At 37.2% G+C, this 25,316-nt stretch overlaps 1 protein-coding gene across 2 annotated transcripts in view; it reads left to right on the top strand.

Annotated features, from left to right (window-relative positions):
- LOC117431500 (teneurin-2) overlaps nt 1-25,316 on the top strand; it is a 414,128-nt gene that overhangs the window by 78,235 nt on the left and 310,577 nt on the right. For both annotated transcript variants that reach the window (XM_058996098.1, XM_058996097.1), the window contains exon 2: nt 4,821-5,105. In XM_058996098.1, the coding sequence (XP_058852081.1) occupies nt 4,880-5,105 (226 nt within the window). In that variant the 5' untranslated portion in view covers nt 4,821-4,879. The remainder of the gene's footprint in view (nt 1-4,820; nt 5,106-25,316) is intronic.

Raw genomic sequence — 25,316 nt, 5'->3', positions numbered from 1 at the left:
GAATATTTCATTTATTTATTTATTGTATTTATTTATTTATTGTATTTATATAGCGCTTTTTATACAAAAGTAGCAGAAAAAACAACAAACCACAATACATTTTGTATAGCATGTCACACATAAAACTGCCACAATCAGACCATTTAAATAACAGACTTAAATAACAATATACACATTACAAAACCTGCAAATTTAAAGTTACATTAAAACCCACTAAGATGAGAAAGCCATTTTATAAAAGTGTGTTTTTAGTCTTGACTTGAAAACTGTAACGGTCCCAGCTTCCCTGACAAACAAAGGCAGAGCATTCCATAATTTAAGAGCTCTACAAGAAAAAGCCCTACCTCCTCTGTTGCTATTGTTGACCCTAGGAATAACCAGCAGCCCTGCATCCTGTGATCTCAGGGTCAGTAACTCCTGCAAATAACTAGGTGCTAATCCATTCAGGGCCTTGTAAGTTAACAACAAAATCTTAAAATCAATTATATACTGCACAGGGTGCCAGTGTAAAGAGGCCAAAAAACAGGGGTAATATGGTCCCTTTTCCTGGTTTTAGTCAGAATTATAGCGCGGTATTATGAACAAGCTGCAAACGGGATACCACACGTTTTGGGACACCAGAAAAAAATGCATTACAATAATCAATTCTAGATTAAAAAAGGCATGCATTAGGCTCTCGTTATCAGATACAGAAATAGTATGAATACCAATCTGTGCGCTGCCAGTAGCAGCACACACTCCTAAAAGTGCACCCATTCGCTCTTCATAACAAATTGCCTATAACACACAAACCCTAATAAAATGTGTGGTCAATTAAAAATATTGTGCCGTGTTTGTAAAACATTACTTTAACTTTCTGTAGCCACTTTTGATAATTGCAATGTGTGTTACTTAGTTGTACCTAATTTAAACAGGGTGTCTGTATTGTAGGTGGTGTGTAGATTGTTTATTATAGTTCATAGCCCTAGGCTTAAAAAAAACTCCCTAAAAGAACAACTGGTATGAATGTCAGAAATATATTCCATTTCAGCACATTAACTGTATGCCCAACAATACCTATATTAGGACCAGTGTGCAATAATTCTTTGAGTACACACATATTTTAGTTATATATAAATGTTAGTTCTATGCATAATGTGAATATGTTATACAGACGTGTCTGAATAATAAGTGAGCAAATAAAGGTCTACACTAATGTATGTTTATGAATAGGTAATGGCTCATAAATACATGCATGTTTTAATCCGCATTGTACCTGTAGTGTGCATCTGTTTGGAAGATGCTATTTGTTGTGTGAACTTTGCCGTGATGGCATCATGCTGTCTCTCCAACCCCCAATTCCTTTTGTGTAAATTATAATGACATGCTTATGCTTTTTGCAAGCGTATTTGTTTCAATTTTTTAATGGGTTTGTATGTTGCAAAGCTGTCTGGAGCCCTGAGTAGGACAGATTCACAATCTTCTCAGTCTTTTTTCATGGTAAAACTTTGAGGTACAGTGTTTCTTTCTTTTCTGTGGTGTAAGTTGGCAACCACCTACAGTATCCTACAGAGGCTGGCAAAACTGTGGCTGGGTTTACATGCACGTGAAAATCTCTACAGTCATAACTGTGTGACATTGTCATGCAAATACATTGTGAAACAGCAAAAGGATGTCCTTTTGGCAGCGCAACTTTGAGGGCAGGGTCAATCGCTTTCTCAAGATAAAAATACCCATGTAAACCGGAGCAGGAATCGTGCTTGTGGCTCATGAGATTTCAGCAGTCAAGATCCAGTTCTTCTGACTTAATCTCACGTAATCTACAGCAGAAAGGCCGTACAAAACACACACACACACACACACACAAAATGTACATTTATGGACTACTTTAACACTAGAAACACTGCGGTTATACTCATACATACAACCGCCGATGGCAGTCATTATCACGGTACATTTTAAACAGCATCAATATTAAAATGAAAGACAAACTATCGGATATAACTCAAAAGTTTTATTCTAGCACACCATGTCAAACATCTGCACAGCCGAAACGCTATATTCAAATGAACGATTAAACATAAAAGGGTTTATTTTCTAACTTACCACATATAAAGCACTACTTCAAAAAATGAAAAACTATAATAAAATAACAGACTTCTGTATGTATGTATGTGTGTGTATATATATATCTTTTATTATTATATTTAAAAACCCCGTGAGGATGCATGACTGATCAGCTACTGATTATTTAAGTAGCTGACAGTCATGCATCCTTACCAAACGCGTGCAGACTCTGGCCGAGGGGTAATAAGATAATTAACAACTAGTTAACCCCTCGGCCAGAGTATAAGAAGCGGCAGCTGTCCGTTCTGTGGTTGTTGAGTGTAGAGAGGAGAGTACGGGGAGCGGAGAGAAAGAAGGACATTTAAAAACAATTGCTAAAACGTGCTGGAGTATCCAGCAAGACACTTACTTGTTTGTTTGTTTATTCATTTGGCCCTTGTGCACTTTGGTTTCTGTTTTGTTGTTTTTGTTTGAATCTTTTGTTTTGTTTGTTTATTAAACACACTGAGTGCTATTGCACTCAGCTTCACCCGCCCATCCACTGTTTGGTTTCAGTTACTTCCTGGTCCGTGACATCATCACACATCACCACTGCGAGCCAGCCTGTCACAGGTGGTCACACCAAATACTGATTTGATATAGGTTTTTCTTCTGTTCACTCTCTTTGCATTTTGTTAATTGATAAATATAAACTATTAACATGTCTATTTTTGAAAACATTCTTACTTTACAGCATTTTTTCACACCTGCCTAAAACTTTTGCACAGTACTATATATATACTAATGCCTGGTTTAACAGACCCCGGTTAGCTCTAGTCTTGGACTTTTTTACCTAAAATAACATTTGTTAGTCCAGCCAACAAGCCACATTTTTTTTTTCTAAATTTAATTTCTTCATTTAACACAGTTGTTATAATTGCAGCTATTCATGCATGATTGACTGACCTCTGTATGTTGACACTGTGCCTTAAAAAGTCTCCACTTTCAACACATAATAGTGGCTAGTTTTCCAGGGGTGCAAATTGTATAAATCATGAAATAGAACAGTGTTTACAACTGTGAGGTCCCTATGATTAAATACGTGTTTCAAAATGACGGTCACATTCTTATGGAAGTATAATACATCTCAGTCTCATTGGTGATGTTCATTTAAAATCTGGGCTGGCGTCACAAATTGGCCGTTCATCAAGTCTGTGTCCCTTTATCAGCCAAAGTGATGGTCACTGATGGGAGTTTGGACTAATGAGGACATTCGAATCCTAATTTCATTAAACTTCACTTGGAAATGTTGTTAGAAGATGCCATTCAACATAGAAAGCCATACCATGACCTCAATTTTCACAGCACAGGTGCTATATGTGATTGGCTGAGGCTGGATTACTCGGGTAGTTTGCATTAAACTGTTCCACTGCTAGTTTCAAACAATAAATAAAAAATTCAGAGGTAAAATAACGAGCTTTAGCTAATGCCTCACTGATGAAGGTATTAACCAAAACGTGTGTCTAATTCACTTACTTTCTTATAGCTTTGGGTCATTCCATGCCAACTCAGCCAGTGCCGTTGCCCGTCCGTCTCAGATTTTCCCAGAAAAATTCACCTGCTGGTGTTCAGACACACTGAGTTCAGAAATAGCCATTATTATTTTTTTTATTTTCCCCTTCGACCTGTAACCTTGCAAAGGTCAACCTAAAGTGAGAAAGGGACCAGAAAAATCACCCTCGGTTCAATTTAGATTCTACCATCATGTGTAGCACCTTGTTCTACTCGTATTGAATAGGGCTTTTCGAAAAAAAATACTAGGAGCACCCTACTCACTTCTGGCAAATTGCCAGACGAGGGGTAACTGCCGAATTTTATTCGAACTTCAGCCTAACCATTTACCCTGTAGGGGATGTGTGTCCTAACATATAAGTATTGCTGTAAGAACTTTCGGAAACAGTGTTCCAAATTCTATGAAAAAACGTTTGGTTTCAGGTCCCACCACTGGTCATTAAACCCCCTTGAAATTTTAATTTTTGCTATTTGTACCAAGTTAAGTTCATAATAACTTGCTTGGGGGGACTCCAAAAAATCGCCCAAAGATATGTTTAGATAGATGTTAATGAGATCTACAAGCATCAAGCAAAATATGTTGGTATCCGGGGATTTTGGATTTTTGAAGTTATGACACATTTGAAACTACCAAAACCTTACTTAGTTTTTTTTTTTTTTTTTTATAATAGGATCAAAATCCCCTGTAGCGGTCATTACAAGTAGATAATAGACCTTACTTCTTAATTTCAAACATTAATGCAGTTAAGTCCACTGAGATGTGTTGGTATAATGAAACAAGGCTACCATGACTTCCATCTCTAGAATGTGGTAGAGTGCTAGGGTTGACAAAAACACAGTTTTGTAGAATTCTTGTCTGTTTATTTTTGAGTTACAACAAACTGTTTAATAATGTCTTTTGAAAACATTCTTTAAATAAAGTGTCTCAAAAGTATCTCATTAGAAATGACTAGCCATATGTTCATTAAATGCAAAGGGGTCATTATTTAGGAATAATGTGGATGATTTTAGCCTAGATGTGTGTCTCCATTTAAAGTGCTCTACTCTGAATCTGATTGGCTGAGACAATTTTATTATAATCTATAATAATAATACATGCATATCCAACAAGGGCGATGTGAATATTTTGGCATACAAAGTTTCCCCAAAACAATATGAGTTCAACTCGTCTCCCTTGGAAACTACATTCAAGATTTCTTCCTTCTGATTCTGTTGTCCTATAGGTTGACATATCTCCCAAACACATCCGAGGGTTTATTGTAGATCCCAACTGGAAGAAGCGATGGATATGAAGGATCGAAGGCACCGCTCCCTGACTCGAGGCCGGTGTGGAAAGGAATTCCACTACACCAGCTCCTCCCTGGACAGCGAGGACTGCCGAGTGCCTACGCAGAAATCCTACAGCTCCAGCGAGACACTCAAGGCGTACGACCACGGCTCCAGACTGCACTACGGGAGCCGCGTTGCTGACCTGGTGCATCGGGAGTCAGACGAGTTCTCCAGGCAAGGTCAGTCGAAACACTAGAATACACTCATTACTGCAGAACCTTTTTTATTTATGTTCTTTATTCAAGCCTGGTGTTTTAGTTCTTGGTTAGATTCGTCAAAAATTAAAAAATAATGACATCATAGTTGCTGTTGCTGTGGGGGAGAAACTCAGACTGCTACAGAGAAAATACATTTTATCATTCATCTGTCAGTCTTTCTTGCGAATCATCCATGGAGCATTAAATAGTTGATACGTTGTTATGCTAAAAGAATAAGGGATTGATCATTTTGAATGGAGTCCCATTTTGCTGAATACAAAAATGTATTATTTTAATATAGCATTATTATTATTATTATTATTATTATTATTATTATTATTATTATTTATTTCTTAGCAGACACCCTTATCCAGGGCGACTTACAATCGTAAGCAAATACATTTCAAGTGTTACAATACAAGTAATACAATAAGAGCAAGAAATACAATAACTTTTGTTCAAGCAAAGTACAAGTGTGACAAACCACAATTCAATAATACAGCAGATAATAGTTACATCAGGATATGATTAAATAGTGATAGTTACATCAGGATATGATTAAATACAAAGTACTACAGGTTAAACACTTGGCAGATTACAGTATTCTGAAGTACAGGATTAAATGCAGTAAAATAGGGGGCAGATAAGAGCAAAATAAAGCACATTTACATAAAGGGTGATAGTTACCCAGGATACAAACAGAGGAGTTCTACAGGTGCTGTTTGAAGAGGTGAGTCTTAAGGAGGCGCCGGAATGTGGTCAGGGACTGGGCAGTCCTGACATCTGTAGGAAGGTCATTCCACCACTGCGGAGCAAGGGTGGAGAAGGAGCAGGCTCTGGAGACAGGGGAGCGTAGCGGAGGTAGAGCCAGTCTTCTAGTGCAGGCGGAGCGGAGAGGTCGAGTGGGGGTGTAGGGAGAGATGAGGGTCTGGAGGTAGCTGGGTGCAGTCTGGTCAAGGCATCTGTAGGCTAGTACAAGAGTCTTGAACTGGATGCGAGCGGTGATCGGGAGCCATTGGAGCAAGCGGAGTAGTGGAGTAGCGTGGGCAAAGCGAGGCAGAGAGAACACCAGGCGGGCAGCAGAGTTCTGGATGAGCTGGAGCGGACGGGTGGCGGACGCAGGGAGGCCAGCCAGGAGGGAGTTGCAGTAGTCTAGGCGGGAGAGTACCAGGGCCTGGACCAGGAGCTGGGTAGCATAGTTGGTGAGGAAGGGTCGGATTCTTCGGATGTTGCTCAGGAAGAATCGGCAAGTGCGTGCCAGAGTGGAGATGTGCTGGGAACAAGAGAGGCAGGGGTCCAGGGTGACTCCAAGGTTCTTAGCGGAGGAAGAGGGAGAGAGTGTGGTAGATTCCAGAGGAACAGAGATAGAGAGATCAGAGATAGAGAGATAGAGAGATCTGCAAATATATATACAGCATGCGAGTATATATATTTGCAGTCACACAACACATCCTTTCAGACGACAAACACTCCTGTCCTGTGTCAGTTTATTCAGTGCCACTGTGTTTAATTCGGCCTGATTCAGGTGCTTGATGATTTCAATATTATTTTATTTGTAAACCTTACGGAAAACCAGAAAACGATGTTCTGCAATGCCAAAAGTTACAAATACATAGGACACCAGTAGAGGTATAGTGGAAGCATCATTTTAAATTACATTTATTTGTAATAGTTCATATAATTTTAGTGCAGAGTGAATTGTTAAGTTTGCGTGATGAAGTGGCAGCCAGTGTCCCCAGAGATGAATCTACCACTTCTGCAAATAATGTCACTAGACAATAGGAGTGCTGCCTCAAACCAAGCAGTTGCATACATCTTATAATTGCAGAATAACAGATTATAGAACCTGAATGGACATGAATAGCAGTGAGAGTACACTTGTCATGCATTATTAGTTTCACAGTTTTTTCTAAAACAAGAGTTTTTTGATAATCACAAAAAAGAGACTATAACGATATTAATAGTATTCTCCAGTTCCTCTGAGATTGAGTAGTACCACAGAACAAGAAAATGAATTGAGTCATAAAGCTGCATTTGTTCTTTGCATCCACCACTAATTAAATAATTTACAGTGAGTAGGATGACATTGCTGTGGGCATGCACTGAAGTGTTAACCAGACCCCTACACTGAGACACAATACCTGTGTGTTCCTTTGCATTCAAACCAGTGCTCTGATCAACCAGTGGAGATTTAGATTTAATAAAAGATTAGTCACATGAATTAGTTACGTTTGGTTTAAAATGTTGTTAGTTAATTTAATCTGGCATTTTTGTAGATGTATATCGCTCACAATGGGGATATATGCTGTGGTGGCAACGTACCAATACACATGTATGTAATGTTGCTATATCGTGAGGTCTGCTCATTAAATGATGTAATATCTGATGCAGACGTTAGCACAGCTTCTTCAATTCTGATAGAACAATGCAAGAGCATTCATTATCATATTCAAGAGATGTTGTCCATGGTAACCTATTATTCCATGACATGGGATCTCTAGTGTGTTTTTAATATCCTTGGCATAGGAGTGGTATGTTAATAACGTACTGTATTGTGTTATGTAAGTGTCATCACACCTATATATAATAAACACATCTTATAAAATGTGTGATTTACGATTTAATTAATCCTGGAATAAATAAATCAATTTTAAACTATTAAAAGCCTGCATTTAAATTGTGTGTTTATTACTAGATTGTTTGTTATGGTCCATCAGGTAAGGATCTTTTCTCTGTGTGTGTGTGTGTGTGTGTGTGTGTGTGTGTGTGTGTGTGTGTGTGTGTGTGTGTGTATGTATGTAATTAATCACAGTTAACTTCTGTGATTTAACACATTAATTTTTTTGGAGATTTTTATTTTTAACGCGTGTTAATCATACTTCTCTGTCTTGATCCTCTTAGCACACCGTAACTCATTCCCTGAGTCACCATTGTAATATACTTGAGCACATGCAACACAATGAGTGCAGTCACTGTTTGCATAGAAATTCATATAACTGCATTATGGAGCAAAGTATTGAAAGTGAAGAATTTTAAATTTAAAACTTTCACAATCGTAGGGTACATCTAATCTGAAGCACCACCTGCGTGCTAAACACGCCTTTCACTTCAACAAATGAAACCCGTCAGTTTGGACAGAGTACACTTTTATAAATTCAGGATCGCTGCAAGCCCATGAATCACGCTAAGTATGCTAATATGAACTTTGACCCATTCGACTCCTCGAGACCATCACTTTCAATTCAAATACAAAATGTGTCGTTTTCAATCACTCAACAACACCCACAGTACAGAAATGTTCATTAATGATCAACAAAATGAGAATACATAAAAAATGTAAAGCTGGTACATTCGTATCTCAGAGAAACTGGTGAAACGGATAATGACATAGAACATCTGTACAGCACTGAAACACTACGTTTAAAAAAAACCACCTGTACTGCTGAACCTCGTCTTCTTTAATATTAGCATCACAAGGGTATCCATGTATTATAAAAAATAATAGATGGACCTCTTCAGTTAGTTACAGAAAAACAATTCCATCTCGGGTTTCTGTGACAGTTTCTAAATTACTGGACCTTCGGTCTCGTAATTTATGACATCACAGAAATCCTAGATGAAATAATTTTCCTGTAACTCACTGAAGCCCATCTATTATATATCAAAATATATCTTAAACTTCAAAACAGTTGTAATCCACAGCATTCCTTACAGTAAGTGACTTAAACATAAATTATTATTTATTATTTTTGCAGACAAAGCGACTTACACAGATAAGATAATAAAATGTCATTAAAAGAATAAAATGTCACTATAAATACAAATAAATGTCACTCTTTGTTTTTGAGTGAAACACATGTAAGATACAAACTAACAATCATAAAATACAATAAATAATGTTCATGAAAAAGAAACATTAAAACCCAGTAAAATATAAAAATATTTATCGACCGCATGTCTACTTGTGATAGGATGCAACCATGTGGATCTCTTGAAATGGTTTAGGGTGGTCTTTAAAGTTAGGCCATCCATTCCACCGAATACGCGATTATACCGCCATCTACAGGTTTAAGAAATCCTCACAAAACAGGGCAGTTTACTCGAAATCCCTTTCAATTATACTCCCATATAAGAATTAATCTTATGTGTGTTATCATGTTAATTTATACATAACTTCAAATAGGACCAAAAACACTTTGTATATTATTTGTTTTTTCATGTTAAGCTATGAAACAAATAAAATATTACTTACCTTAAAAGAGGTTAGCTTTCTCTTTTGACTGGCGGAGATGGATTCGTTAACGAGTCTCTTTACATCAAGTTCATCCATTCTGACTGCATGTGTGTGTAGCAGAGCAAGGTGATTTAGGTGCTACTGAGACATTGTAGATCTTAAATAGATCTTGAGGCGTCGCAAGCCACTGAAAGATCGTTCTGCTCTGCATGTTGTCATGGGCAACGTATAGAAAGACTTGAGCAAGTTTACAGTCTCACACAAAACTCCTTGGAGATTGGGCTCTGTGATCAGGTTTCTTATGTCATCCATTGACTTAACAGTGATTTTCCGATCGATGCAAATGTCACCCAACATCTTTAAATGCAAAGCCAATCAGTCTGAATCAACATCATCTCTAGCAATTGTGTTGGAAAGGGTTTTGTTGCACTGTACAGAATTAACATTAGCAATCACAATATTTTCCATTTTTTTACTTGCTGAAAATCTGTTTCTTACACATGTGAGGCAGCTATCGATTACCTCTAAATATAATTGCAGAAAGAAACCCTTGGGCGTTACAAATGAATGGGGTTCTGACCCTTCCTTTAATCTCCGTGGGGGACGTCGACTTTTTGGCAATGTTGGATCACCAATTTTGTGAATTGATTTTGAACATCGCACTACCTCTTCAAATAATTTCTCAAAGGCATCATAACCAGGCAGGTGGTCCAAAATCCCAAGGGATAAACGTATTGTACAAAAAATGCTTGTGTGTAGAGACGGGATACAGCTGAAACTAAGTCATAATCTGGCACCATCTGTTTCCAGATTGTAATCTAAATTCGGAGTCCTCACCATTCCCTTTTATTAATCACTGCAGTACTGCAGTTGTCTTATTGGTTATTTTGCAAAGAGTAGTCTTTAGGGGAGGTGGGGGGATTAAATAGCTGATGGATGCACCAACTATACACCCCCCCTGGGATTTAAGTGCATTGCTTAATTAGTTGTTTAATTGACCAAATTGAGGATAAATATGACACTATGGATTAAAGTTGCAGTGTAGTCATTCTGTCAACCGATCACAAAACAGAGTGTCACAAAGTGATGCAATCAATACATTAGAAATGTCTGTAGTTGTAGCTTGTATTCAGCAAAGTTAATTAAGAAATGTAGAAACAAATACACCAGTATCACTTATAATAAATCCAGCTGCTGAGAAGTCTACCTCCTGCTGGGTTAGTTTATAATATCCAACGGCTTGTTGACAGAAAGGATATCCATGTATAATGAACATGTATAAAGCTCAGCAGCAAACAATGTGTCACTCTTTCAATGCATACTTGGATCTGGCCATTTACTTCTAAATGAAAAAAAAAAAAAAAACAATTACATTTGCAGATGCGACATTAAATCCCGGATTCAAAAAGTAGTTTGGTTCTGGTTCCAGTGAAGGTTCATTTTGAACTGAATTTGTTTGTAAATGGTTTTGGTGAGCAACAGTAAGTTGTTGAGAGCAGAATAATGGCCTTTATTCTCTGTCTGATATGGAAAACCTGAGTTCATGTCTTAGTTTTGTTCCAAGATTTTCTAACACCGTGGGGTCTCTCTTCCTGATTTAAGTGGCAAATAATACTGACCCCCATGAGACTCACAAATCTGCTTCGTCGTGGACCCTTTTCACTATATATTTAATGATGTTAAGGGAGTTGATAGCTAACCCCAAGGGAACTAAATAAATGTTAATATTTACATCGGCCACTTTTAAGCTAATTAAAATACAGTTGTATTGTATTTTGTTTTTACTATTTTAAAACAAATACTTAAGAGATTCTCCAAGCTTTTTATTCCACATTCTTACTGCCCCTCGCTGCGGATGTATATCCCTGGAAAGTGATCCCTGGCAAGTGATATGTGGAGACGGGCGATCATAAGAATGTCCATGTGTATGTCACAGTTTAGAGCTTTGCATATATTATGCAGATGAAGATATTGAGTGTATCGTGCTGTGGGATTATGTCTGTCTGCCACACTTACATTTTTTAAAATTGCTTTTACAATAAGCTCATTATGATGAGGACATTCTTTAGGAAAGGTAATAAGAGTATCATAATCTGCGGGTGCATAGAGGCACCCTGTTTTTCTGTCTCTGCTTCTTTATATCACACTCATTTTTACATATCAATAAGAAGCACTTATTCAGTTGTGATGAAACGGTCTGACAAGGACAAACAACACAGTACTGGTGAAAGGATGGTTTATTTATGTGTAATCCACAGTCTCATGACAACAGTAAATAATAAATGATAACAGTCAGTATTCAGCATGGTGAATTGCTCTGTTTAATCCACGGGTTCAGGCCTGAAATAATAGTCCCGATTATTTAATTACCCACAATAAACACAAACACGATCACAAGTCCGTAGTGAGTGCTGTAGTGCTCGTGGTGCAGATACAATTAGTCGGGACTCAAGTGCAGTGTTGTTCGGGTTTCGTGCTGGCCTGTAGCGACAGCTCCGGATCATGTTAGCCGTCCAATAACAACAAGTATTTTTAGACACGACAAAACAAACAAAACACTCACGATAACAATACAGGTTCTCCTTCTGGTTCAGCATTAACCATAACAAAGGAACAGGTCACCTCGCTACATATATACCATCAATGATTGGAACCGCCCCTCCACATCGTTTACCTTCCGGGTTGAATTTCATTTACCTTCTGGGGGAGTGAATTTCACTGAAATGCTTGTGAGAAAAATTACTGTTTATTTAAAACTAAACGAAGATTGAAAATGTAATACCTTCATCTTCAAGGGCTCTGTCAATGATCTTGTTCTGAAACTTCTTAAGCAGGAATTAAAGTGTGATTTTAAATCCATTAGTACATTCTTGGATTACATTTGTCTTGTATTTTCATAGCGAGAAAGAACATTAAGCTTCCTTATTTTAGTTTTTCTTTTCTGAATACAGTCTCTTGAATTAGCTGCCCTAGTCACACATCCTTGTTTATTTCATGCTCCGTTCGTGTATCATTGTGAATCTTCACTGAAGAAGCATCTTCAAAGCAAGAACAAAGCATGCTGGAGGGTATTAAAAATAAATGAAGTCAAGATTAAATGCATTATATGCATTAAGCAGCTGCTTAGAAATGACTGCTTCCTTTCAGATCAGAAGGGCAATCAATACGAGAATTAGTTAAGAGTCTCTGAAGGCTCTTATCCTTACTTTCTCAATTAGCTACTTCCTAATTCAGAAAAAAAACAGGTATAACTTATGGCAAAAATGTAGATTAACACATTATTATGTAAATGTGCCAATGAGATCTGTGGTTTTTAAAACAGTTTAAGCACAATTTGTAATTTTTTTTTTTTTTTTTTTTTTTTTTTTTCTTCACTCTGATTACCAGCTGGATTTGAACATCAATTTACAAGAGCAAAAGTTAATTACAATTTTACACTTTAAAGATACATTGAAAACACATGTCACAAAATTGCTATAACTTTGGCTGGAAAGAACTGTGTACACGTACAGTATAAATAACCTTGTACACTTTAACCAGTCCTAAATTTATTGCTGTAAAGATAAAGAAAACAATCAAGAACCAACTGATATTTAGGGAGGGATTTGATGCCATAATTTAAACCACAGTATTGTCCTTACAACATCTGACAGTATGACCTGAGAACATGTTCAAATATATTATTTAAAAATAAGCAATCCTAAATTGTGGACTGTCGTGCCTCCTTGGTAAAGCAGGTATCCAGGACAGGATCCTGGATTGCAAAGCAAATTAGATTACTGTACATTTAATTTAGGTTTGCATCACATACCATTGCCATATACTGTACTGCCCACTTCCTGTCCAGGGATTCCAGCAGTTAAGTAGTCCTCTCTCAACTGGGAGCTCACAAGGATGGTTCCCAGTAGGGTTGGGATAGCACTTTAGAGTGTTGAAACACACTTTAAATAGCAACCTGTATTTCAAGCAATCCAGTACAAAATATAACATGAAAACAAATCTGACTTATGTCTTCATTCACAAAAAACAATTGTTCAATGTAATATTTAATTGACTAATCAACTTTTGGTTTGGGACAAATGTCACTAGGGTCAGTTATATACTAGTAATGGCCACTGCATCAGACATTAATGCTTAATTCCAAGGAGGCAGTGTGGTCCAGTGGTTAAAGTTCAGGGCTTGTAACCAGGTCACTGGTTCAAATCCCACCTCTGCCACTGACTGACTCACTGTGTGACCCTGAGCAAGTCACTTAACCTCCATGTGCTCCATCTTGCGGATGAGATGTTAAATCAATGTCCTATTGTAAGTGACTCTGCACATAATGCACAGTTCACAGCCTCCCTCTGTAAAGTGCTTTGTGATCGTGGTCCACTATGAAAGGTGCTATATAAAAATAAAGATATTATTATTCTGACATACCAATATGGTACTGATATGGGCCTAAACACACTGGTAAATATTCCAGGCCTGCGGTACACAATACCACCATCAGTGTGTTACCATCCTGGGACCACTGTGTTGCCATGACTGGTGATGCTGTGTTCTGGAAATGGTTATGCTAGGGTCTCTTTCATGGTAATACAGTGCACTGGTATTTTGGGATCCCAATGGTGTTTTTCAAACATCTCTATAAGGGCATCTACCATTAGGAATCTGTCTAACTCCATCATCAGTCAAGTGACTGCACAGTTAAGTGAGGCTGGGAAGTGCTACTGTCTTAGAAAGCTACCCACAGGGCATTCCAGAATCACGCTTGAAAGGAAGGCATTTTCAGTGCAAGCCGGCCTCTGTCTTTGAAAACATGGAGCTGCTTTCTTGTGGGGAATTTGTTCTCTTTTGTTGTGGTTCTAATTCTGAGAGGCTAGACTGCCTACAGCAATATGAACTACAATACAAAAAAAACACAAGAGTTCAGTCCAATGAAGAAACCTCTAGAGCCTTCTGTAGATGCATTATTTTTATTTTATGATTTGGTCTTAGAGCGTGACCCACATAATGAGTTTGGATACCACAGTGATGAGCCGATTAAAAGGTTAAGGAGTTCAAGATCCTTACCATTGACACCATATAGAGGTGCTCTTGAGTTTTAATATCTGTTAACAACTAACCTCCAATATATTTAGTTAGCATACAGTATGTAGAAATCTAGTTACCAACACATGTATAGTAATATACCATCTTATCTCAGTGACATTGTTAAAAGCTTAACTTTTTGTATTAGTATACTTAGAGCCCTGTTTTGTTCGCAAATATGTAATAGCACGAAATAAAACAAAATGCAACATGTAAAATGAAATGCAAATGTAAAACTAAATAAAACGAAAAATCATAATACAGCAAACATAGAATGACATTTTTAAATTGGGAAGTTTATACAAAAAAATAATTTAAATAAATACTTGCAATCATAGTCGTCAATTTTGTGTTTTATCTTATTGTATTTTTATAGAGGGCATGGGCAGTATTACTATAGGCAGTTAATTAAAAAGAGTGGGGAACTGTACGTTACTGTTACTGATGCTAATGAGAAATTATGGTATTACCATAATCAGAATAGCAATTAGTCTACCAAAGGCCATACTGTTCAGCAGGTTTCATTCAACTTTATGAAGCAAAATTAATTAATTCTATAAGGTGATGCAAAATGTGTTGAATACTTTGTTGATGAACCTAAAAAAGATCACTTAAATAAATAAAATAAATAATTCAGGACAATCGTTATATATATATATATATATATATATATATATATATATATATATATATATATATATATATATATATATATATAAAAACAGTTCTTCGATCTATTGATGTTGAGGTTTAAACGTTTTAAAATGAGATGAGGCAAAACATACATGATGATAATTGGCCAGTTAAAAGCTGACAATTCACTTTGAATCGAAAGCACTCTGCAGAACCTAATGACATCGTTTATAGCGTCACCATGTTCAAATTAAATGTCAGTTTTTTGTTTTTTTTTTTAGATCCACTTTCAATTGAAATGTGTCGGTTCTGTGAGACCTTAAAGGAAAATTATTCAGAACTGCTGTATTCGTCCCCTCCCTAATATACAGTACTGTGCAAAAGTTTTAGGCAGGTGTGAAAAAATGCTGTAAAGTAAGAATGCTTTCAAAAATAGACATGTTAATAGATTATATTTATCAATTAACTAAATGCAAAGTGAGTGAACAGAAGAAAAATCTAAATCAAATCCATATTTGGTGTGACCACCCTTTGCCTTCAAAACAGCATCAATTCTTCTAGGTACACTTGCACAAAGTCAGGGATTTTGTAGGCATATAGTCAGGTGTATGATTAAACAATTATACCAAACAGATGCTAATGATCATCAATTCAATATGTAGGTTGAAACACAACCATTAACTGAAACAGAAACAGCTGTGTAGGAGGAATAAAACTGGGTGAGGAACAGCCAAACTCAGCTAACAAGGTGAGGTTGCTGAAGACAGTTTACTGTCAAAAGTCATACACCATGGCAAGACTGAGCACAGCAACAAGACACAAGGTAGTTATACTGCATCAGCAAGGTCTCTCCCAGGCAGAAATTTCAAGGCAGACAGGGGTTTCCAGATGTGCTGTCCAAGCTCTTTTGAAGAAGCACAAAGAAACGGGCAACGTTGAGGACCGTAGACGCAGTGGTCGGCCAAAGAAACTTACTGCAGCAGATGAAAGACACATCATGCTTACTTCCCTTCGCAATCGGAAGATGTCCAGCAGTGCCATCAGCTCAGAATTGGCAGAAAACAGTGGGACCCTGGTACACCCATCTACTGTCCGGAGAAGTCTGGTCAGAAGTGGCCTTCATGGAAGACTTGCGGACAAAAAGCCATACCTCCGAAGTGGAAACAAGGCCAAGCGACTCAACTAGGCACGAAAACACAGGAACTGGGGTGCAGAAAAATGGCAGCAGGTGCTCTGGACTGATGAGTCAAAATTTGAAATATTTGGCTGTAGCAGAAGGCAGTTTGTTCGCCGAAGGGCTGGAGAGCGGTACACGAATGAGTTTCTGCAGGCAGCAGTGAAGCATGGTGGAGGTTCCTTGCAAGTTTGGGGCTGCATTTCTGCAAATGGAGTTGGGGATTTGGTCAGAATTAATGGTCTCCTCAATGCTGAGAAGTACAGGCAGATACTTATCCATCATGCAATACCATCAGAGAGGCATCTGATTTGCCCCAAATTTATTCTGCAGCATGACAACGACCCCAAACATACAGCGAAAGTCATTAAGAACTATCTTCAGCGTAAAGAAGAACAAGGAGTCCTGGAAGTGATGGTATGGCCCCCACGGAGCCCTGATCTCAACATCATCGAGTCTGTCTGGGATTACATGAAGTTCTTCTGCCTAAATCCACAGAATAACTGTGGTTAGTTCTCCAAGATGTTTGGGCCAACCTACCTGCCGAGTTCCTTCAAAAACTGTGTGCAAGTGTACCTAGAAGAATTGATGCTGTTTTGAAGGCAAAGGGTGGTCACACCAAATATTGATTTGATGTAGATTTTTCTTCTGTTCACTCACTTTGCATTTTGTTAATTGATAAATATAAACTATTAACATGTCTATTTTTGAAAGCATTCTTACTTTACAGCATTTTTTCACACCTGCCTAAAACTTTTGCACAGTACTGTATATATATATATATATATATACAGTGCCTTGCGAAAGTATTCGGCCCCCTTGAACTTTGCGACCTTTTGCCACATTTCAGGCTTCAAACATAAAGATATGAAACTGTAATTTTTTGTGAAGAATCAACAACAAGTGGGACACAATCATGAAGTGGAACGAAATTTATTGGATATTTCAAACTTTTTTAACAAATAAAAAACTGAAAAATTGGGCGTGCAAAATTATTCAGCCCCTTTACTTTCAGTGCAGCAAACTCTCTCCAGAAGTTCAGTGAGGATCTCTGAATGATCCAATGTTGACCTAAATTACTAATGGTGATAAATAGAATCAACCTGTGTGTAATCAAGTCTCCGTATAAATGCACTTGCACTGTGATAGTCTCAGAGGTCCGTTTAAAGCGCAGAGAGCATCATGAAGAACAAGGAAAACACCAGGCAGGTCCGAGATACTGTTTTGGAGAAGTTCAAAGCCAGATTTGGATACAAAAAGATTTCCCAAGCTTTAAACATCCCAAGGAGCACTGTGCAAGCGATAATATTGAAATGGAAGGAGTATCAGACCACTGCAAATCTACCAAGACCTGGCCGTCCCTCTAAACTTTCAGCTCATACAAGGAGAAGACTGATCAGAGATGCAGCCAAGAGGCCCATGATCACTCTGGATGAACTGCAGAGATCTACAGCTGAGGTGGGAGACTCTGTCCATAGGACAACAATCAGTCGTATACTGCACAAATCTGGCCTTTATGGAAGAGTGGCAAGAAGAAAGCCATTTCTTAAAGATATCCATAAAAAGTGTCGTTTACAGTTTGCCACAAGCCACCTGGGAGACACACCAAACGTGGAAGAAGGTGCTCTGGTCAGATGAAACCAAAATCGAACTTTTTGGCAACAATGCAAAACGTTATGTTTGGCGTAAAAGCAACACAGCTCATCACCCTGAACACACCATCCCCACTGTCAAACATGGTGGTGGCAGCATCATGGTTTGGGCCTGCTTTTCTTCAGCAGGGACAGGGAAGATGGTTAAAATTGATGGGAAGATGGATGGAGCCAAATACAGGACCATTCTGGAAGAAAACCTGATGGAGTTTGCAAAAGACCTGAGACTGGGACGGAGATTTGTCTTCCAACAAGACAATGATCCAAAACATAAAGCAAAATCTACAATGGAATGGTTCACAAATAAACATATCCAGGTGTTAGAATGGCCAAGTCAAAGTCCAGACCTGAATCCAATCGAGAATCTGTGGAAAGAACTGAAAACTGCTGTTCACAAATGCTCTCCATCCAACCTCACTGAGCTCGAGCTGTTTTGCAAGGAGGAATGGGCAAAAATTTCAGTCTCTCGATGTGCAAAACTGATAGAGACATACCCCAAGCGACTTACAGCTGTAATCGCAGCAAAAGGTGGCGCTACAAAGTATTAACTTAAGGGGGCTGAATAATTTTGCACGCCCAATTTTTCAGTTTTTTATTTGTTAAAAAAGTTTGAAATATCCAATAAATTTCGTTCCACTTCATGATTGTGTCCCACTTGTTGTTGATTCTTCACAAAAAATTACAGTTTCATATCTTTATGTTTGAAGCCTGAAATGTGGCAAAAGGTCGCAAAGTTCAAGGGGGCCGAATACTTTCGCAAGGCACTGTATATATATATATATATATATATATATATATATATATATATATATATAGTTTTTTTTGTTTTGCTATCTTCCAGTTCATGTAATTGTTCTTTATCCAAATCAAAATGTTTACATACTACTTTAGGATTTTTTGCAGGTAATTGGACACTCAATTTCATAGTTACAGCTGTACATCTGTAACTGTAAAAGCAAGATGGCTACCGTACAATACTTTACATTCAGTGAGGCAGCGCAGTGATTTAGAATATGTGACAAGGCTCCAACTGTCCGTATCCATCCAATATACGGACAGCTGAAACCTTGCTTGACCAATCACATTGCTTGTTTCGTGTTCCATTGCCAGCCCTGGCTTATATATATATATATATATATATATATATATATATATATATATATATATATATATATACACACACACACACACACACACACACACACATATATATACACATGCACACCATGCATGATGGGATTTCATTCTGTGTACACACACACACACTGTCACAGTCAGGTGTATTGCAGTTTCTCACATTCCAGGAGTATGTTTTGTAGTCCGTTCTCTAAACAGTAATTCTAATTAATGTAGCTCAAGACTGATGGGTTTGCCATGGTTATGGATCAGCTAAGTTGTATATACACTAGAAAAAGTCACACATGAAGAAGTCCCTTTATTAACTTGAACAGTATTTGTTTTTAGTAAAGCCTTGCTATTGTTCTTGCATGTTTCTTTGTTGAAAACAGATCACATGACAGAACAAACACTAAAGAAGTTTTTTTTTTTCCTGTGGCTTGACTGATAGTATTTAGATTAATATACCCACCCACTCAATAACCTTTTAACTTTTTTTTCTGTCTTTGTAGTAGTTTGACAGTAATTGCTCCTTCACTGTTGTTTCTTAGGTAGGGTAGTGATGTAATCATGTGCCTAATTCTGGATCTTAATGAATCAGCTGTTGATTACTCAGACAACATACATAAACACATGCCATGCATAGCACACACTTTTGTGTAACCAAACTGTCTCTTCTACTGCAATTTAAGTTCAAAACAGTGACATAACAATCAGCCATGTATCTCATCCTCTTAAAATAATTCTGTTCATCGAACTTCTTTTTTTCAAAATGCCGGTGGACAAAATAAAGTTTTCCAATGAGTGGAAACAATTATTCAATTATTTATTTATTTTTTTTAACCCGTATATTAACAGTAAAGCAATATATGGACATATGTGAACACCCTCAAGGGCCTTATTGAATTTATAATCCAGGTCAAACAGTGAATTTTTTCGGTTTTGCTATATTCCAGTTCATGTAATTGTTCTTCATCCAAATCGTCATGTCTACCTACTACTTTTGGGTTTTTTTTGCTGGTAATTGGTCACTCAGTTTTATAGTTACTGTACATCTGTAACTGTAAGCAAGATGGCTACCGGTACTTTAAATCCTCTGAGGCAGCGCAGTGATTTCAAATATGTGACAAGGCTCCAACTGTCCATATCCATCCATTATACGGACAGCTGGAGCCTTGGTCGACCAATCTCTGTTACAAGGATGTTTCAGTTGTGATGGACAATATCACACGTCTGATACACTGACAGAGCGATAAATATAGCCACTCAGCAAAAAGAGAGCATTTGGGTCCAATCATCGTGTAGAAGTAAATTGGTTAGATTGGGATTCATTTACAGTGTTAACACTAAACAGGACAAGCCTTGGTAACACAGTAAAGCTGATACATGTATACCATATGAGAACAACAATAATAAAACATACCACAAAAGTCCCAGTAATAATACATTGACTGCTCATGATTCAGTGTTAGTGTGGCAAAGAAATAGATTGAGATTCTTTGTGGAAGAAATACAAGCTCTTTTCCCACTGGAAAATGTTAATTCTCATTTACTGGCTTAAGTTCTAAGATCCGAGATACCCCTTCAAAGCTGGGTGACTGACCACTACAGACCCCAAAGCATGCAAACATCATTGATGGCATTCAGGAAAAGAGGGTTTAACTGCAGCAAACAGTTACACAAAATCCCAAGAGACATGAAGGTTTTAAATGTGCAATTCTCATTGATTATTTAGGGAGGTTTTGATCTAAAAGTCTTTTTCAGTTTGATCACAGTACAAGACAGATGAGACTTGGAAGTGTCAAATATATACAGTAGTCAACTGGAAAGAGATTAACTTATTGATGCCAATGTAAAGTCTGTATTGAGATTTTTTTTTTCTTTTGCTCAATGGTAACAAAAAAAACTAAATAGAATGTAAAGCTTATGTATAGTTCCAGATAGGAAACTCTAAATACGCCTGGAAAATCATCATTCGATTTACAAGAAAATTCCTGCACCAAAAGTAATATGACAAAGGATGTCACCTTCTTTCAGTGGCAACTGCCAATAACATTCAAGACAGATGCATTTAAGCCCACAGTACCTCTCTTTGCAGTCTGTTCCACCTCATTTTCAGCACTGTGAGGGGGCTTGGCAGTCAAACTGACCCCCTGTCTTTCTCAGCTGAGTGCTGTAAATTCTGAAGCAGCACCAAGCCATTGCCAAAACCAGGAAAGTCTAAAAGCCTGTGCTGAAAGCTGTTTTTAATGTTGTTTTTGTGGTTTCCTCTTTAAGAATGTATATTGCTGGATACCCTTGCAGTCAGTATCTAGCACTAATTTTTATTTTTACACTGTGGTGTTTGTGTTTGTTACCTATGCTCTTCTATAGTTTAGCCTATTGACTTCAAGTGACATTCCACAAATGTATGCCTTTGTTACTGCTGTACGTTCTGGGCGTAAACAGGCAACCTCCCACAACGCAAGCGAGCTTCTTCGATGCAAATAAACTGGGCTTGAGTCCATAACAGCAATGCCTCACACAGCACTGTCTGTTACACTTGCAGCATTAGGGTAATAACACCTTCAAGCTATAGCTGTGAAAAACAAACAGGAATAAACAGTCATTTCCTTTTTTTCTCACCCAAATGCTGCTTGTTAGGATTATATTTCTGCATGTTTTATAGATATTGTCTAATTTAATTGCATCTTTTTAAAATGCCATCATTAGCTTTCTTCGGCATATCTTAACAGCATTGGGTCTCTCATACTAAACCAACCTGTTTTAAGAAGTGTTAGCAGAGATTTTTTTAAAATCCCAGGAACCATGACTAAAACTGGATCTGGATATGTTTCATGATCTCAGGGAGTTATTGTTCCAGATTGAATTTCTAAATAATGGAATACAGAAAAGATACATTTATTTCAATGGAAACTTTTAAAGAATTGATGTTTTCAATAAGAATACACGCCATCAAATGCTGCACCTTTCACTGCAGTTTTACATAGGAACAAAACATCTTACTGCTCCAACTTGTGTCCAGCAGGAATGCATAATATCAACTTTGAGTAATCTTTTACATTAAAGTCCTATATATCTGACAATCAAAGTGCTCTGTGAGTCATAAAAAAAAAAAACTATTCATTTAAAAATCAGCACTTTTTATTACTGTGCTGTGATCTAGCTGAATAAGGATGTGTAGTCTAAAATGTGCTAAGTATTGAGTTCTATTCAGTAAGTGCATTTAAATATTGATATTTGAGGGACTTGCACTTTGCAAAAGATTTTAAGCAAATTATATTTCTGTCCTAAGCATGTTGTATAGTGTTGTTTGACTCTGTATTCTCAGAAGACCATATTGCAGTACTTTTTTTGTTTTGTTATTATGTATTTTAGTGTCGTTACAAACCCACATTTCTCAAATCAATTTAAGAAAAAAAAGCTTTCAATATTTCAATTACTGCTCAGTAGTAGGAATTATTATTTTTCTTTTTAAAGCTAAGTTTAAATGAGTGTTAACCAAGATTTTAAAATGCACTTTCTTACCTATTTGTCCCCTATTTCTTGAATCTAGAAACATACTGTCGAGAAAAAAAATATTGTAGAGATCAAGAGTTAAGTTAGAAGGCCCTCATTACAAATAAGTGTACATAAAATGCCATTATACTAATGAGAAGGTCATTCTTTTTTTAATGTACTGGTACTTAGAATTATGGAATTTATAGTTCCAATAATGTAATTAAACTGATTACCTGCTGCAACACACATTTGTCTTTAGCTTCCCTTTAAATAATAATGAATATTCACAAAATAGTAATTGAAGGGTCACATTGGTGTGAAATACTAACCCAAAGAGGCTTATTAAAAAATAATAATAATGGTCAGTCATTTTGTTGCTGCAAACAGCAGCCTTTTCCAATGAAAAGCAAAGTAACAGCTGTGTGATGTTGACAGTCTGTGGTGCAATCTGACAGTGGATGAAAGTACTGTGGGGTAGGATATTATTGATATTATTTATCAAATGTATTCAAGGATGCAACAGGTTTAAATCTAGGTTAATCCGGATCTACTTGGTCTATCAAAACCTGATTGGGGTCTGTGTGTGCTATGCTTAAGTCATTTGGACGAGACACAAAACCACGGTCTCATTTACCTTCTGTGTGTTATGATCCAACTTAAGAAAAGGACATTTTCATCCCATCAAAATGTGGTGCTGAATTTTCAGAAGTAACGTTTCATTTAGAAGATATAGAATTGGAATAGAAATGGAAGTCTTTGAAATCCATTGCAATTAAACAAAGCCAGATGGAAAGAAAAGCAAATTTTTTCTCTTGCTCTTATACCAGTCCTCCACACTTTTTGGTCTTAAAATGATAGCGGTTCCAGCTACTTCACTGGAAAGATTCTCAGAAAATGCTGAAAGTGATGTTTCCCAGTTGCCTGTCTTTGATCTCTTAGATCTTATATAAGGAAAAAAATAAGGCAGATCTGAAAAAAAGATCAAGAACACACAGGAGAAATGGGCAGTGCATTTCCAAGATACCATTAAACTGCATGCAGAAGTATGCTGGCTTTTAAAATAAAACAGGAAAATGGTGCATCAAATGGCAGATACACTTCAAAATACGTTACATTACATGTAGTTACACATGCACTTAGCACATGATTATACAGTACAACTGGGAGGATGAAAACATGTATCTAGCAATGTTTCCTATCATATAATTGTGAATATTAACACATTTCTGAACTCCCCCCCTGTGGCAATGTGCCCCGCCCCTGTGTGCATTTGTGTGTTATATGTTGTATGTTGCGTGCGTATGTTAATGTTGGTGTATAGATTTGTACACGGGATATAAACGGGTCTGTGTTTCACGTATATTTAAAAAGTGTAGATTTGTATGAAGGCACGAGGAGGGCACAAATCACTTCACGTGCTGGTTAAATGTAATATGTGAGCACGGGGTTGCACAGAATTAATTCACGTGCTGGGATTCAAGTGAATAATTAATTAGTAATTGAATCCCAGCACAACAGTATAAATAGGCACATTTTTAGTCAGTCAGGGTTGGGTGTTCGGAAGAGGAGAACGGGAGAGAGAGAAGGAGAAGGAGAAAGAAAAGCAAAATAAAATCGTAAACGTAAAGTGTTTGTTCTCACCGTGTTTGTTTGTCTCTCCGTGCACCGTTTGTTTAGTGTTAGTCCGTTTTGTCTGTCTGTTTATTTTGGCTACAAGTGCCGTGTCCTGTGTTTTTGTTACAACCTTTTTATTTTCTGTTCTGTTTATTAAATGCTGAGCGCGATCACGCGCTCAGCTATACCAAAACCCCAAGTCTCTCTGTATTCCTTCCTGCTTCTGGTCTGACGCCACCCACTCTGGCCGTCTTTGTGACACCCCCCCAAAAAAAGATTTGAATAAATTGAATCAGTGCTGAAAAATGCCCCCCTCAGGCACAGTTTGATTTCCAGCACCATGTTGTATGTCTAACATCTGAGGTACAGTATAATAATACAAATTTCAAATTTACATTTTGAAATAAGCTATTTAGGCCACATATTACTGTTCATTCAGAAAAACTTTCTCTTATTTTTTATTACAAGTATGTCTTGCCGGCTTTTCCCGCTGTCATGCTGTTGCTGTGCATTGGACGACACTGCTATTTCTGAAACACTCATTTCTTCTTTTTATTATTATTATTATTATTATTATTATTATTATTATTATTATTATTATTATTATTATTATTTATTTCTTAGCAGACGCCCTTATCCAGGGCGACTTACAATTGTTACAAGATATCACATTATTTTTACATACAATTACCCATTTTATACAGTTTTACTGGAGCAATCTAGGTAAAGTACCTTGCTCAAGGGTAAAGCAGCAGTGTCCCCCACCTGGGATTGAACCTCCGGTCAAGAGTCCAGAGCCCTAACCACTACTCCTTCAAAAGTTGTTTGCATTATGTAATTATCTAAATTAAAATGCAATGGACTCTGGGACAACACAGCTTTATGCAATTAAGTGAATTATGCATTTAGACGATAGGAATTTAACCGTATCATACAATCATAGAATTTAATTGACAACAGAACTGGCAGAAGGCACAGATGTCATTGTCCATCAAATCAACAGTACGAAGGTCACTTTTGAAATCAGGACTTAAAAGATGTGTTGCAGTAAGAATACCACTGTTAACAAAGGGGAACAAGACTAAAAGGCTAAAATATGCACAAGAACACATGAATTGGACTATGGAACAATGGTCAAAGGTGCTTTGGACTGTTGATGGATGGACAACAACACCTGTGCCTTCTGCCAGTTC

This window comes from Acipenser ruthenus, chromosome 22, assembly GCF_902713425.1.
Source record: "Acipenser ruthenus chromosome 22, fAciRut3.2 maternal haplotype, whole genome shotgun sequence".
Taxonomy (NCBI): domain Eukaryota; kingdom Metazoa; phylum Chordata; class Actinopteri; order Acipenseriformes; family Acipenseridae; genus Acipenser; species Acipenser ruthenus.
This window is presented reverse-complemented; position numbering and strand designations above follow the sequence as displayed.